The 16,670-nt window shown below is 41.1% G+C and overlaps 2 protein-coding genes across 8 annotated transcripts in view; both read right to left on the bottom strand.

Moving 5' to 3' along the window:
• The window catches only part of LOC134806912 (uncharacterized), a 44,753-nt gene extending 43,286 nt beyond the window's left edge, over nt 1-1,467 (bottom strand). Inside the window, exon 1 of the mRNA XM_063800075.1 lies at nt 1,350-1,467. Coding sequence (XP_063656145.1) covers nt 1,350-1,467 — 118 coding nt within the window. The remainder of the gene's footprint in view (nt 1-1,349) is intronic.
• Nucleotides 59-16,670, bottom strand: part of KCNJ16 (potassium inwardly rectifying channel subfamily J member 16) — a 60,449-nt gene continuing 43,837 nt past the window's right edge. For 3 of the 7 annotated variants that reach the window (XM_054671522.1, XM_054671520.2, XM_054671521.2), the window contains 2 exons: nt 4,178-4,305; nt 59-3,662 (listed from right to left, as the gene is read on the bottom strand). In XM_054671522.1, coding sequence (XP_054527497.1) covers nt 2,313-3,569 — 1,257 coding nt within the window. In that variant the 5' untranslated portion in view covers nt 3,570-3,662; nt 4,178-4,305 and the 3' untranslated portion in view covers nt 59-2,312. Of the gene's footprint in view, nt 3,663-4,177; nt 4,306-12,735; nt 12,898-16,670 lie in introns of those variants that run through there. The other 4 variants (XM_009433160.4, XM_054671523.2, XM_523700.9 and 1 more) reach the window with 2 other exon arrangements.

The following is a 16,670-nucleotide window of genomic DNA, read 5'->3' as shown; positions in this document are numbered from 1 at the left end:
TCTGACCACATCAGCAGAGAGAACTTATACCACTGAAAATATAGGTATATGCACACAGTTTTTGCATTATTTTAAGATCTTTATTATTAAGTAACTCATTGGGGTTGTCAAAGTATGTTATAAAATTACACAGATAATTAGAGATATATATTACATAGAAATGCTGATTTTACACTCTCTTCTGAGTACAAGCATTTGATTATAGAGGCTTATAGCACAACAAAATGTATTTCAAGGGACACTGATGCCCCTATTCTGATATTGACAAGGCAAACATCAGCGGTAGCAGAGTCAACAAAGCAAAGCAAGATGAAATGAAATTAGATGTAGGTAAAACAAGCTAAAAATATTTTTAAGTGTTTTTGTTTATTGTCATGGTGGCTGTTTTCTACTTACAAGATTGCAGTACTCTAATTTAGCCAAGTAATTGCTGCTGTAAAATCCAAATCTACAGAGCGCACAGTTTTTTAAATGGAGTGTGCATTCCTCAAGCAAGACTAAAAACAATCTTACTTGGGTCTCTAATATTAAGCTTCAGAACAGTTTTGCAACTTTTGACCTGAACAAATCTCTTATCCATAAAACAATAGGAATAAAAGATTGCATATGCGCACTTAAAAAGTAACTTTATTACTCCCAGGTCAAAAAAAAAAAAGGGAAAAGAAGGAGAAAGGGAAGGATGAGGGGGAAGAGGGAAGAAAGGAAGTAAGAACAAAAAAAGAAAAAAGAAAAGAAAAGAAACAGAAAGGCACTCTATCTACCTATACCTATATATTTTACTTGCATTTCTAATCTTGGACTATGTAATTACTTCATTCGCTTGTGTGTTTTAATTTACATGGAGAGAGAGAGAGAAAGAAAGATTTTCCAGAAAAAGCAAAAACTGTGTGTGTGTGTGTCTGGGTGTGTATTTAAATAAAATAAACAAATAAAAGCAGTGCCACATACTTATTGCCAGTGCAGCAACAATGTAAAACAAAAACAAAACACAAATAATTCTGAATGTTCCTAATATCTCTTTGATTTATAAAGTTTAAAGTGACTCTTGACTCAGTGGATGTGGGCTTAAAGTAATCATGATTAACATATTTTAACATGAAAGTATACAACTTTATCTCATGTTCTAAAACTTAAGAAATTTCATTATACTCAGATTATCCACTTACTGTGCATTCAAATCACTTTAATTGAATTCTATCTCACAAAATCCTTCATTTAAATGGTTATTCGAAGTTTAATAAAAGAGTTTCTTGCAATCCACAACTCGAGTCATTTGTATCTTGTATGGTAACCAAGACAAGAAGCATACATAACTGCTTCTGGGCACAAATAAATATCTCCCTCCCCACCCTCCCCCCAAAAAGGTTCTATCCTTTCTGTAGCAGCCAAAGTTGCAATCTTTCGGGACCAGCAAGCTAGCAACGGTTTCTCTCCGAGGGTCTGAGAATGTTTATCGCTGCTAACCATCCCCTCACCTCATCTGTATGATCCTGTCCCTTGGTCATGTCCTGGAAGAAGGTGGGACGTGAACATAGAAAGTCCCCTTCTCAGAGAACCTAGCAAGGTCGTGGTTGCCTTGTTTCTGGTCTCCATTTGTTGGAGTCTCCCAGGGACGTTAAGAGAGAAATGCTGCTTTAAATACTGTTAACTTTTCTTCTGCCTCATCGGTTAGAGAAAAAATCGCTTCTAACTCTGATCACTACCTGGGCAAGTGGTAGTGGAATTGGTGGCATGGACACTTTCTTACAGCCACTCGCTATGCTTGCTGAAACCAAGACAGTCCAAGTGGCGAACCTAGTGACTTGAACTGGTGAGCTGATTTCACAGTTACATTTCTCAACGTTACAGCTTACTGAATGCATCTTTTGCATATCTTGGTTAGATATGATACTTTTTATGGTAAATCTTCATTGTATTATCAATGTTGACACATTTAAAAATGTATTATTTATGCTGTCTTACTTGTCTATTTTTATTTTTATTTATTCCAGCCTCCTTCCTGCCTTCATTCCCCATTTTTGAATACTACACCTCCAACAGAAGATACAAGCATGTAAGATAATAAAAAAGATAAATTTTAATCAATTAGGCTTAATAGCATTCTTAATACAAAATTGGCGAACAAGAAAAATTTTAATAACTGAGAACTATGGAATTTTTAGATTATCTTTTACCAAGTTTAACTTACTCTACTTACCCAGCATCATCATAAAACATAGCCAAAACACTTCCAAAAAAGCCACGTTTACAACGACTTGATTGGCTGAAAGATAAAATGATTCAGTGGTAGCCCTCATAATTGCAATTTAGGACTACATTTGGGATTCTACAGAGATTCTGTTTAAAGTCAGGAGAGCTTTCTGATAAGGTGTTTCCCTGTATTCATGTGTGGCGGAAGTGGTGGTCTCCTCAGGGTTTTCACAGCTGCTGACAATGGCAACTGCACTAAATGACCTTCGTCTCGCCTTGGTGTCCGAAGTGCAGGATTCTCGAACTGGTGGTGCTTTTTCTATGTGGAGCTGCTGGTCTTTCCAGTCCAATTGCTTGGCACTGCAAAAGGGGGCATATACTTCCACACTTCCTTCAAACTGTAAGCAGTTCACTTTGTAATACTTCCTCTTAACTTCCAAGACATCATTAAACCTATGGCCCCAGAGAATTTCTCGGGGAACATAGGAGCTTCTAGATTGGTGAGATGTTCCAGTGGAATCACCGGTATAGATAAATGTCACCAAAATCTCAAAGTTATCTTTGGCTACTGCTTTGCGGTCAAGGGCATACAGAGGGCTCTCATGGTCAATTTCATGGACAATAGTTACCGGGGTGACCAGGATGATTTGGTCGTTGACTAATTTGAGGTCTTTAAATGCCATCGTCATCCTCCCTTCACTGTCTTCCGTGTAGCGGAGAAGTTGGGCTCTAACTGTTCCTTCTACCACGTGGTTTGGCCGAAAATCACCAATGCGCCACATGAGGCAAAGCTTCCCATCTCTCATACCTATAAGTGCAAAGTAGCTGAAACGAATGGTTTGGGCTCTCTTTCGAGCAGTTGCCATTTTGGCCAAAGCAGCTCCAATGATAAAGGTATTTATGATGCAACTTAAGATGGACTGGAGGATCACCATGAGCACGGCCACAGAACATTCTTCAGTAACACAGCGATAACCATATCCTATGGTGGTTTGGGTCTCCAGGGAGAACAAAAAGGCCCCTGTGAAAGAATGGACGTTGTCAACACAAGGTGTGATGTCTGGATCATTTAATAGGTCGCCATGATGAAAGGCTATGAGCCAAAAGACAGAGCCAAATATCAACCATGAGAGAATATAAGATAAAGAAAATATCACAAACATATGGCGCCACTTGGTGTCCACAAGAGTGGTGAAGATGTCAACCACATAGCTTCCCCATTCTCCAAAAATGTGCTTGAAGTAGACATTACAGCTGCCATCTTTGTGAAGTAATCGTCTTCTTGCTCTTCTCTTCTCAGCTATAATGTGCTCTGGCGGGTAGCCTGGGTATTTTGCGTCCACATTGACAATATGATAGCTGCTGCCGTAATAGCTCATTCTTTGCTGTGCCCTTAGGGATCCAGGTGAGTTTTGTAGTAGTAAGAATTCTAGACTTGTTGCTATTTCTTGGTTTGGGTTTTCAGTTTGAACCTAAAAAACAACAACAACAAAAACACACTTTTTAGCTTTCAATGTCCATCTTTATAGCAATTTGCCAAATTTGGAGCAGTGTCATACCATCTAAAATAGCTACGACTTCATCTGAACATTAGCTGCACAGTATTGATTACTCATTTCAGTTTAGAATTTAACCAGTCATTATAGAGGCAAAATATGCAATTAGAGAAAATAACATTTTTATATATGAATAAGGCTTGGGTAAACACTGTGATTATCCCAAATGATGCCTCACTAACTTTTCTGACCTGATATAAAAAAAAAATCTGCTTTATTTTTGTAAACTATTCTTGCATGAGGGCATTTAGAAAACAAAGTAATTGCTAATATGAAAAGGCAAAATTCAATTCAGATATGTGTCTAGCAGTCATAAGCTTCCTAACTGTTTAAATCAGGTTTTTCCTTAAAAGAAGGATGCAATAAAGAGTTTATACTTTCATATCATAATGTAACTTTCATAATTGTTAGTGTAATAGGTAATCCCTCACCTTCAGCACCTGGTGCTTGCTCTCTCTTCCACGGAGGCTTTTCTTCCTTGTATACTTCCCAGGACAAACAGAACTGACAGGGGTACTACTTCACATTAAACTCATTTCCCCCTAACTCCACCTTTAGTCTTGAAAGAAAAGAAAAAAAAAATGCATCTTTCTTAACCTCAACGGAACTAAAACTACTCCCAGGTAAGCTTTCAGAAAGGTGTAAAATTGCCTCTGCCTTTGTCTCATAACATTCATCCTTTTTTTTTTCTTTTTTTTTCTTTTTTTTTTTTGACACTGGCAGCTCTTCTCTTTCCCTCTGAATAGAGTCCCAAAAATTTGCCAAAGTTGCTAATCTCGTTTCCCTCTTAAAGGGAGCACGCTACAATTGAACCCTTCTCTCCGGCTTTTCAGTGTTTTCATGATACTTTCATGGACATCCTTAGGCAAAATAATTTTTCTCCCTCCAAATTCAGTCTTGAAAACATCAAGGCAGAACATGCAGCTCTTATCATTTTTAGCATCCATGGTATAATAGGCCAAAGGATTTCCCAGCTCAAGTCAAAGTGAAATTTAAAACTGCAACATCAAAATCATCTTGAGTTACTCCTATGCAAAACAAACAAAAATAAAAGTATTGTAGCCAATTTTAACAGCTTAGTAACTATTAGAATATGTGTTTTTCACAGTCTACCTGTGCTAGATGGGATGAAGGGATTATAACGGGGGACTTTAGGGAATCCTGCCTCTCTATTACATAGAAAATGCAGTATGAATAAATACTATTCCTGACATAAAGACCCCTTGGAACGAACCAGGGAAATTCATCACTAAATACGTGTTCAGCACCTTCTCTGCTGCAAAAGGACAGAAAGAGTTAACTTCCCTCCAGTGAAAAAGAATCAATTTTCTTTTCCTCCAGGGATCAGGCCCACTTTACAATAAACTCTTTGTTTAATGCACCACTTACAAGGATGGACTCCACTTAAAGCCAGAAACTCCCGTAAGGCATGTATGGGTTTATCTCTGTCCTCTACCTGCCTGCACTTCACCCATCATCCAGATCAGTTTTGATCTGTTACATCCTCTCCTTTGTCAGCACTTCAACCCAATTTGGGGGGATCCAATTGTATAATTTCAGGATGTGACCTAGGGCTGCGAAAATGCTTACTGGAAGGTCCAATGTAAAATATTTTCACAAATTTTGTCCACAATAGCCACCATGCTTTGGAGGTTTCTATCTGTCTGACTTGTCATTGAACAATATTTTACAAACAGAAGAAGGTGCTGTAGGGTTCTCAGTGTCCACCCTCTCAACTGGTCATAGGAGGCATGAAAATGGGATGAAGTATAATCAAAGGTCCATATGATTTCAAATTAAAAAGCAGATATGGAGATACAATTATTTTCTTGTTAAATGTGTCCAACCTAGTTCCTTCAAGGGAACTACACACACGGTGGGAGTCTGAGAGTTAGAAAACACTGTTCATAAATCGAGAGCTACTGTGTGACTCTGCTCTTTTCTTCTGCCAATAAATAAATAAATAAATAAAAGGTTTTATTTGAAATGGCATTCAGTTGGCATCATTTTGAATTCCAGGGGTACCAGCAACTGCTATACACAAGCCTCTTTCAAAACACCTTCCAAAGTGAATGAATTTTCAATTAATACAAGTTACAAGTGAACAAATTTGAGTGTGTGGAAAATGTATTGTTGAATAATGTAACAATTTGAGAGGTACAAGTTACAACTGAAAATTCGGCCCCAAGCTCACCATGTTTCCTGATGTGGTTCATTATTGTGATCATTAACTTCAACTTAGCCAAAGGCAAGCATTCAGATTCTGTTTAGGTCTATACACTTATCCTTTTCTTGACTCTCCAACGATATAAATAACGCATTTTTTAAAAGACAGTTGTCTTTAGGCCAAATGATCAATTGTAACCAAATAAACCATATCCAATCTGACCCATTTCTCAGCCTACCCAATAAGCAAAGAAGTTTATGGAGGCCTTTTTGTCACACCAACTAGATGAAATATTTATTAGTCTCTTATTTAGTATTTCGTGTTAATTTGAGCATTTTTCCAACTGTTTACCATTAAATAATCGAGGCTAGCACTTGCTGATTGACTGGAATTTTATATTTAGCATTTGTGTTTCTTAGGATTAAAACTCAGCCTTAAAAGTGCTTCGATGCTTTCGTAATTTTCTTGTCGCCATTAATTCCGCCATGAGAAAGCATTTGCAATGTTCCTACTTTTGTAATTTTCTGCATGTTGCTCCGTAGAAACTGATGGTGGCTATTGAAAGACTTTCACCTGGGCCTGGAAGCTGCGGGGTGGAGGGTGAATAACTCCTCCCTTCTCAGGCCCAGTCCCAAGGCTCAAGACCACTTGAGTCAGCAGCCTGTGTCAGCAAGATAGCAGAAGCAGGAAGAGGGCTGCCCGGAAGACACGTACCCGCTGAAGACGGAAAGAGAGGCCGTCCGCGTACTGCGTAGCAGTTACGTCAGACTGAGGCACTTCCTCTTTACGGTAGACTCTATAAACCCCTGCCGCATACTCATTTGGTGCTGACGCCATTGTAGACGACAGCACGTCTGTACCCAGGCGCTCATTAGAACAGCGTGTTGCTCCACACCGCCTTGTGGTGTTTGTTACCGCGCTCTTGGGGTTCGAACGCATACAGCAGGCTTGCAGCTATTTCATTGGTTTAAACTTTTTTTTTTTTATTGCAAATGAAAATTACTATCAACTATCATTACAAAGCTGTAGAATATGAAGTTCGAAGGAAAACGCTGAATCAGGTAAGGTCTATTCTGACACAATAATGACAAAGGTAGTAAAAGCACAGCCGTTTCTTGGCTTAGAAATGACTTAGAGTTCTTTTATAGATGAGGCTAGAGAAGAGAGGCAGTGCACTCAGGTTGGTGAAGCGTTTCCATCAACGTTTATTAAATACCCACAGACACTGAGGAAAGCAGCGAGAGACTCCCTGATTTACCTCATCCCACGAGGAGGTCTGAGAGAGCGGAAGTTAGAAGGGTCAGTAACCCCAACCCTGATAACCACTTTTCTCGTATCTTACTCATTGTCTTAAGCTCAGATACAGAAACATTTCTTAATCTACTGTGACCAGTAGTATCTACTTTTAGGCCTCAGCTTTCTAAATCTTTGTATTTAAGGAGAAACTTTTAATAATTTAGTACATTTCAAATAAGCTATAAACACAGCAAGGAACATTCTCAACATAACAAATGCACATCCTGCACATCCTGCTTATTTGTCCCCGTTTCCAATATACAAAAGCGTCTCAATCAGACTCATCCGTTTTGAAGCAATTCCTCTGCCATTTTGCCACCTCCTCTCAAATTCAGCGACTTACCAGGTAAACTCCTCTTGTAGATTGCTCTTCAAAGGTAAGCTCATGCCGAGGGTACAACACAGTGGTTAAGACACTGGTGATAAAACTGGATCTTTCCTCTAGCGTCTACTTAACATAATATGTTAATATGAAGTGTGTGCTTTGTATACTTTGAGATGCACCACAAAAAAGGTCTAAAATTTCTTCAGAAAACTCAATTCTGAATGTCTGTGGTGTTTGAGGTAACGAGTGCCTTCTTTACCGTGTAAAGGACCTGAGGTAGTTAACACATGAAGTCATCATTATTCAAGTTGCTTTCCTGACAACTATAAGATGAGATAAGTTTTGGTGGAAATTTGAGAGCTGATGGGGTAGAGAGTAGAAGAGATGGCCTAATTCTGTATGCAGGTCATTGCCTTTGAAGACAGGCTTGGGTGGAGCTCTGAGGGAGGAGGAGGAGGAGACGGGAGGATGGGACCCGGGGTAGATGAAGAGTAGGCCGGTAGAGGAAGGTGCGGTTCGTTGGTACATTTGGGTGGGCTTTGGGTGCTGAGGAGCAGAGAGAGAGAGGTATTAAGAGTTAGGACAATGCCAGGCCAAATTAGTCTATGTGGCTATTTTGCTCAAAACCTGTTTTACAACTTCTTGCCCTTGCCGTAGAATTATGCAGGAGCCTGAGGCCTGGAATCCTCCTAAGACATTCAGACCCGCTTAGGTGGAGCTCTTCATTCGGCCACTGAACTCTTGCTTTACCCAGAACCTACTAGATAACTGTCTACGCTTCTCCAAATACTCCCTGACTCTCTAACTTCAGTTTCTCCTTTGGTGACAAGTCAATGGCATTCTCAGGTTCCCTTCTCATCCCCAGAGCAGGGTGTCCTCCACCTTTTCTTCCCTTTCTTTCTCTTCTCCCTCTCAGCTCTAACCCCTAACCCTAATCCTCCATTTTGGTAAATGTGGATTTTACCCCTCTCCTGATATAACTTTACAATTTCTCCTCCTGAATCAATTTAAGAAAACCTTGCGCCAGTTTACTATAGAAAGGGGTTATAATATGTTATGAGCAAACAACTAAATGAAAGCTGGAGCTGGGAAGAAATCCAGTGTATCAGCATCACTAGTAACGTTATCTGGAGATCCTGTTTCTAGCCCAGTTTTTCCTTAAGTAGTATCTACATCTGATTATAAATCCTACCTCTCCCCAAATGCTGTTTTATAAAGAAGTAGAAGAAATGTAGAATCTGGGATTACGTTTCTCCATGGTTCTGGATGTCAGGATTGCACCAAAACAATATAAATTATAATTTTAAGTTACCGAGTTTAGAAATCAAATTCCCTTAATATTAGGTTGGTGCAAAACTTAAAATCACAATTATTTTGCACCAATCTAATAAATAGTCTAAAATAAAATGCTTTTCGGTATTGCAGAGAGGGCCTGAATTAGGAGGCGGACCCCAGTTCCAGGTCTGCCCTCAACTTCCTGGGCATCTTGTGGAAATAACTTTTCTCTGAGCCTCATGGTACTAATTCATGAAATAAGGTTATGATACCTATGTCACCAAATTACTGTGAAGTTTGAATGAGATAATGGGAAGCCACCTTTTAATGTGCCAGGCACACAAGAGTCATTCAATAATTATTGTTTGAATCTGAACCCCATTGTCAAAGGCATTCAAACCAGGGGGACTCCATCTTGGAGTAGGAGCTGGGTAAAATGAAGCTCAGACCTGCTGGGTTTTATTCCCCAGGAGGTTAGGCATTCTTAGTTAACAGGATATTTACAGTTAAGAGAATAAGTTAATGGTGTTTACTGAACAGACCTACAACCTAACAGACCCAGGAAATGTCCTGATGTCCTGATATCTTAAGAACAAAAGCATTCTTAAACTAAGAATCAGTTTCACTTTAAAGATAATAATATAAATTCTTGCAGAAGACTGTAGTTACACAAAAATTAACAATTCTTTATCAAAAGCTCTTGTAGTAAAGCACATCTCCCCCATGATTTTTTTGCTTTGTTATCTTATATATATAAAAGCATTGCACCCAAGGTGGGCATGTTCCTCCTCTTGCTTTTGGGAATGCTCTGCCCCGTCTATAGAGTAGCTATTCTTTATTCTTTCATTCCTCTGTTTTCTATTTTTCTTTTTTTTGAGACGGAAACTTGCTCTGCCTCCAGGCTGGAGCACAGTGGTGCGATCTCGGCTCACTGCAACCTCTACCTCCCGGGTTCAAGCAGTTCTCCTGCCTCAGCCTCCCGAGTAGCTGAGACTACAGGTGCCCGCCAGCACGCCCAGCTAATTTCTTTTGTATTTTTAGTAGAGACGGGGTTTCACCATGTTGGCCAGGATGGTCTCGATCTCTTGACCTCGTGATCCACCCTCCTTGGCCTCCCAAAGTGCTGGGATTACAGGCGTGAGCCACCGCACCTGGCCCATTCCTTTGTTTTCTTAATTAACTTTTTTTCACTTTACTCTGTGGACTGGCCCCGAATTCTTTGTTGCGCAAGATCCAAGAACCCTCACTTGGGGTCTGGATCAGGAGCCTTTTCCAGTAACACCCTGAGAACTGAGTTTCATCCTCTGTAGAATATCAGAACACTTGCTTTCACTCTCTCAAAGGGTGCTCCACTGGCAGGACACTGGCAGAGAGCCTGTGGTTCCCAGTATATATTTCTATCTAAGCTCAGGAATAGTACCACTGTTTCCTACCATAAAGCAACCTGGGCCACTTTTCTGTCCTTTCACTAGTTCCTCAAAGCCCCAGGGACAAGGTGACTTTTATTTCTTTCCTCTCTTTTTTTTTTTTTTTTTTTTTGGAAACAGGATCTTGCTCTGTCACCTAAGCTGGAGTGCAGTGGCATGATCTGAGCTCACTGCAGCCTTGATCTCATGAGCTGAAGCCATCTTCCCACCTCAGCCTCCCAAGTAAGTAGCTGGGACTGTAGATGTGTGCCACTATGCCTGGCTAATTTTTTATTTATTTTTAGAGATAGGGTCCCGCTGTGTTGCCCAGGCTGGTCTTGAACTCCTGACCTCAAGCAATCCTCCAGCCTCGGCCTCCCAAAGTGTTGGATTACAGATGTGAGCCACTGTGCCCAGCCAACTTTCCTTTCTTTTTACAACCATCACTACATGGGAGATCCCCAGCTCCTTGTTGTCAACACTCATATCTGAACACACACACAACACACACACACACACAAACACACACCCATCTATTCAACTCAGTTTAAAAATTGTATCACTGCTTACTCCTTTGCTATGTATTACTTTAGGAACGAGCCTAAAGGAGACAGGACTGACAAGATTAGCAAAGTTAACAGGCTAAAGAAATCCACAAAGTGATTATCATTCTTTGTCTTAAATTGTGTGTACATGTTTTACTAAGACGGTTCTGAAACTTTCTCTTATTCTTATCTTGACAATCAGCCTGCCCATCCCTGTCTTGGTTGGATGTTAGCCCAAGTTGCTTAGATTTTTACCTTGAGCTGGATCTGGGTTGGCAAAGAAGTCAGATAACATGAGATCTGACGTTCCTTTAAAAGACCACAGCTCAGTCTCCTTTCGTTGTATAAGGAAACCACTTCCCCCAACAGCCTCTACATTCCCCTTGGGAGTAGTTGCTACTAATTATTTTCATTCTTGTTTTCTTTTCATTCAGTTTTTTTTTTTTTTTTTTAAATGAGTTCCTACTATGTGACAGACCCATCCACTTTTAGGCACCGGAAAACAGAATTGCAGTTTACATTGGAGAGGCGGGTATCAACAAACATGAAAACCATACAAAGGAACAATCTCTGATAGCAGTAACTATCATGGAGGACACAAAAGAAAGTGATACTATGGAGAAGGGCCTGGAGCAAGGAGGGAGGTTACTGTTGAACCAGGGCCATCCAAGAAGGTTTGGCCTAGGGCCTGACATTCAAGTTCAGAGTGAGCTCTTCATTCCGAGCCTTAGGTTAAAATCCTCTCAACTCAGACCTTGCTCCCTATCTTATTTTATTTGTTTGAGGTACAGTCACTGTCTGGTTGTTAAGGCTCTCACTATTGATAGGTGTGATTTGGCTGCAGCCTCCCTCTTTCGAAGCTAATTTTAAGACCTGGTTCTCATAAGAAGTTATCATTACAGGAACGCATCTGCATTTTATCATTGAATGCAGGCTTTCCTGATCTCTCACCTGGCTTCACCTGGTTTACATAACAGCCTTTCAACTCATTTATTTCCTCTTTCATCCAGAGCGATCATTTCTAAACCTGAAATGTAAGTATCTCTCCTCCTGCTACCATGGGTACAGTCCAAGCTCCAGAATGTGGTCTAACAGCAGAATAGTCAAAGGGCAGGAATATGAAGATCAAAGACTTGGATTCTCATTATTATTATTATTTTTTGCCACATCTTAGCTGCATGGAATCAGCATCTGTAAGCCTCATTGTATTTATTGAAATCATGGGGACAATAGTCAATTTATCTCAAAATGTTTTTGTGAGGAATAAATGACATAAAATGAAAGCGCATAATAGCACCTGGGAAGCTCTTTTATTTATAGTCATCCTTATCCCTTAACTACAATAAATCTCTCTCCTCTGATAGCTTATCATACAGGGCCTTACCTAGTCTGGGAGAGATGCATGTCCAAGCTATAATCTGAAAGAGGAAGAGGAATTAACTCAATAAGAAGAGGAAGCAAAAATGTTTCCCAGGCAGAGAAAACAATATTCGCAAAGGCTGCATGACTCATGCAAAGGTTTCTTGCCTCTCGTTTCTGCTCAAATCAGATTCTATCTTCTTATATTTGATGCTATAAGCTAAACGGTTATCTTTTCAATATCTTTTGAAAGGTGCATAGGACATGCTTTCCAAAGACCTGAGTGTGGGCATGGGTTGAAATGAGGGAGAATTGAGGCTAGAAAGAGAGAGCCAGAGCATAAAATATCTCATAGGTAAAGATTTGGATATTTCTCCCAAGAACAGTGAAAGCTGTTGAAATATCTGAACCAAGGGCATTGCATGATAACTTTTGCATTTGAACAAGATCATGCCGGCTGTCCATTGGAAAATCAGTTGGGGGAAATTTAAGAGCAGAAGGAGGGAGGTAAACCAGAAAGCTGTTTCAACAATGAGGTAAGAGATGATCATGACTGGGATTAGGATGAGGCCAGAGAAGGTATCAGAAGCCACCTCTCACTACAGTGCTTTCTCACCCTTCATGTGCGGCAGGGCCACATGACCTAGGAGTGCCCAATCAGAACTTCACGAACTAGGCTGAATCTTGAGGAAGTGATCCAGAGTTGCTGACTCCTGTTATTTAAGGGACTGGCAGGCAGTCAAGAGGCCAGTGGTGAGGTGGTGTACATCTAGGTGTTGAAAGAGAGAAGCAAGTCACAGCTCCGTACGAGGCAGTCTTTGAGACAAGATTGTTATTTTGCCTTTCCTCTTGTTTCTGCTCAAATCAGATTGTATCTTCTTATATTTGATGCTATAAGCCAAACTGTTATCTTTCCAATAATGTTTTCTTCTGCTGGTGTTAACCAGGGATAATTTCTGTTGCTTGAACAATATCAACAACAAAAATCAGTTAAAATTTAATTACATGTACCTTTTTAAAAAGTATTCTGGCCAGGCGCGGTGACTCACGCCTGTAATTCCAGCACTTTGGGAGGCCAAGGTGGGTGGATCATCTGAGGTCAGGAGTACGAGACCAGACTGGCCAACATGGTGAAACCACGTCTCTACTAAAAAAAGTAAAAAATATTAGCTGGGCGTGGTGGCGGGTGCCTGTAATCCCAGCTACTTGGGAGACTGAGGCAGAAGAATGGTGTGAACCTGCGAGGTGGAGCTTGCAGTGAGCCGAGATAGTGCTACTGCACTCCAGCCTGGGTGACACAGCAAGACTCCTTCTCAAAAAAAAAAAAAAAAAGTATCCGATATGCAAGCATATGGTCTCATGACTCTCCCTTAAATCATCATGTCGGCTACCAGCAAGCCCTTTAGTTCACTTCTAAGTAGATATTAAATCTACTCAATTCTCACTGTTGTCAAAACCACTGTCTTCAGTAGGCCATGGCAACAACTTCCTAAGAGGTCTCCTATTTTTGCCCTTCCTACACGTCAATCTATTTTCTATTCTTTTCTTTTGAGACAGAGTCTTGCTCTGTTGCCCAGGCTGGAGTGCAGTGGCATAATTTTGGCACACTGCAACCTCTGCCTAACAGATTCAAGGAATTCTCATACTCAACCTCGTAGCTGGGACAACAGGCATGTGCCACCACACTCAGCTAATTTTTTGTATTTTTTTTTTTTTTCAGTAATGTCTAAGCAGCAAAATGTTCACTAGGGGTTTCACTATGTTGGCCAAGCTGGTCTTGAACTTGTGGCCTCAAGTGATCTGCCGGCCTCAGCCTCCCAAAGTGCTCGGATTACAGGTGTGACCCACTACACGCAGCCCTCTTTTAAAACAAAGCCAAAACATATCACTCTTTGCTTAAAACTCTCCAGTTTCTTTCCATTGCAATTAGAGTAATTTGCATAATCTGTATGGTAAGCAGATTGATACATCTAACATCTGGCCCTCTCTCTAAAGTATTTCCTACTACTATTCTCACTGTTCTGTGATAGGTAGAGATCTTCACCGTATCTTCCTTTTTCACTAACAAACACTGGGGTCAGAAAACTGCAGCCTGAGGGCCAAATCTGAGTATTGAGTTGTTTCTGTAAATGAAGTTTTATTGGAATACAGCCAGACCATTGTTTAAGGTCTGTGGCTACATATTGTTCCTGAAAATGTTCAGGAAATGCCACCCCAAAATATGCCACTTTGGTAGCTGATTACATTAAATTGGAGTTTCTGTGGGACAACAGATGCAGGCAGAGTCTTTCTCTGGGATCCTCTTATCTGTCTAGGGACAGATCCTCCAAAAAGAACTTCTTAATTGTCATTGATACCTCTGCCATCCCCCAGTTTTATCAACCAGAGATTAACTCATATCCCAGAAGGGGTAACTGGAAGTTCATGCCACACCCAGACAAACTTTGTCACAGACTGTCACCTCTTCTTCTATGGACCCCATCATCTTTCCCCCAAATCATTTATACCCCCTAACTTGTCTGCATCCCCACTCTCCTCTCCCTTATAAAGGGGTAATAAGCTTTTAAGTCTACCTGGTTTCTTGAGTATTCACTTTTCTTTCCTATAAAAGAAAATGCACTTGATAAATGCATATACACTTTCTCCTGTTAATCTGTGATATAGTTTGGATATCTATCCCTGCCCAAATCTCACGTTGAGTTGTAATCCCTAATGCTGAAGGTGGGGTTGCCGTGGGGCCAGGTGGTTTGGATCACGCGGACAGATCTCTCATGGCTTGGTGCTGTCTTCATGACCACGACCAGTTCTTGCAAGGTCTGGTCATATAAAAGTGTGTGGCATCTCTCTTTCCCCCCAGACACTTCTCTGTCTCTTTTGCTTACTTCTGCTTTCACCATGTGGAGTGCTTGCTCTCCCTTCACCTTCCTCCATGATTGTAAACTTTCTAAGGCAACCCCAGAAGCAGATGCGGGCACTATGCTTACTGTCCAGTCTGCATAACCGTGAGCCAATTAAACTTCTTTTCTTTATAAATTACCCAGTCTCAGGTATTTATAGCAATGCAAGAAGAGCCTAATATAGAAAATTGGTACTGAGAGTGGGGTATTGCTACAAAGACACGTGAAAATGCGAAAGTGGCTTTGAAACTGAATGACAGAGGGTGGAAGAGTTTGGAGGACTCAGAAGTTCTAAGACAGAAAGATGAGGGAAAGTTTGGAATTGCTTAGTGTTACATGGTTGTGACTAAAATGCCAATAGTGATACAGAAAATGAAGTCCAGGCTGACACGGTCTCAGATGGAAATGAGGAACTTATTGGGAACTGGAGCAAAGGTGACTCATGCATGAACTTGGCTGCATTGTGCCTCTGCCCTAGGGATCTGTGGAAGTGTGAACTTCATAGTGATAATTTAGGTATCTGGTAGAAGAAATTTCTAAGCAGCAAATTGTTCAAGATATACCAGGGCTGCTTCTAACTGCCTGTGTTCAGAGGCAAGAGCAAAGAAATGACCTAAATTTGAAACTTATATTTAAAAGGGAAGCAGAGTGTAAAAGTTTGGAAAATTTGCAGCCTGGCCACATGGCAAAAAAGAAAAGGCTTTTTGGGGAGCCAAATTCAAGCAGGCTGTGGAGCAACCACTTGCTAGAGATATGTGCATAACTAAAAGGGAGCCAAGTGCTAATATCCAGCACAATGGGAAAAGGCCTCAAAGGAATTTTAGAAATCTTCTAGAAAACCCCTCCCATCACAGGCCCAAAGGTCTAGGAGAAAATAGTGGTTTTGTGGGCAGGGCCTAGGGCCCTGTTGCTTTGTGCAGACTTGGGACACTGCTCCCTGCATCCAGGTCACTCCAGCTCCAGCCTTAGCTCAAAGGGCCCCAGACACAGCTTGCTTGAGTTGCTGCTTCAGAGAGTGCAAGCCATAATCCTCGGTGGCTTCTCTGTGGTGTTAAGCCTGCAGGTCCATGGAATGCAAGAGTTATGAGGCTTGGTAGCCTCTTACTTGATTTCAGAGGCTGTATGGGAAAGCTTGGGTGCCCAGACAGAAGCCTGCTGCAGGGGTGGAGCCTCCACAGAGAACCTCTACTAGGGAAGGGCAGAGGGGAAACATGGGTGGGAGCCCACCTACACAGTCCCCACTGGGGTACTGCCTAGTGGAGATGTGACAAAGGGTCACCATCCTCCAGACACCAGAAGAGTAGATCCACCAGCAACTTCTACCTTGCACATGGAAAAGCTACATGCATTCAACAACCTGTGACAGCAGTCTCAGGGACTAAACCCTGTAAAGCCACAGACGTGGAGCTGCCCAAGGCCTTGTGAACCTAACCCCTTGCACCAGTGTGCTCTGGATGTGGGCCATGGAGTCAAAGGAGATTATTTTGGAGCATTAAGATTTTATGACTGCCCTGCTAAGTTTTAAACTTGTGTGGGCCCTGGAGAGCTTTTATTTTGACTAATTTCTTCCTTTTGGAATGGGAATGTTTATCCAACGCCTGTTTGTACAATGCCCCTATTGTATCTTGGAAGTAACTAACCTGTCATAGGTGGA

Source organism: Pan troglodytes, chromosome 19, assembly GCF_028858775.2.
Source record: "Pan troglodytes isolate AG18354 chromosome 19, NHGRI_mPanTro3-v2.0_pri, whole genome shotgun sequence".
Classification (NCBI taxonomy): Eukaryota; Metazoa; Chordata; class Mammalia; order Primates; family Hominidae; genus Pan; species Pan troglodytes.
Note: the sequence above shows the minus strand (reverse complement) of the source record. Positions and strands in the feature narration are given on the sequence as shown.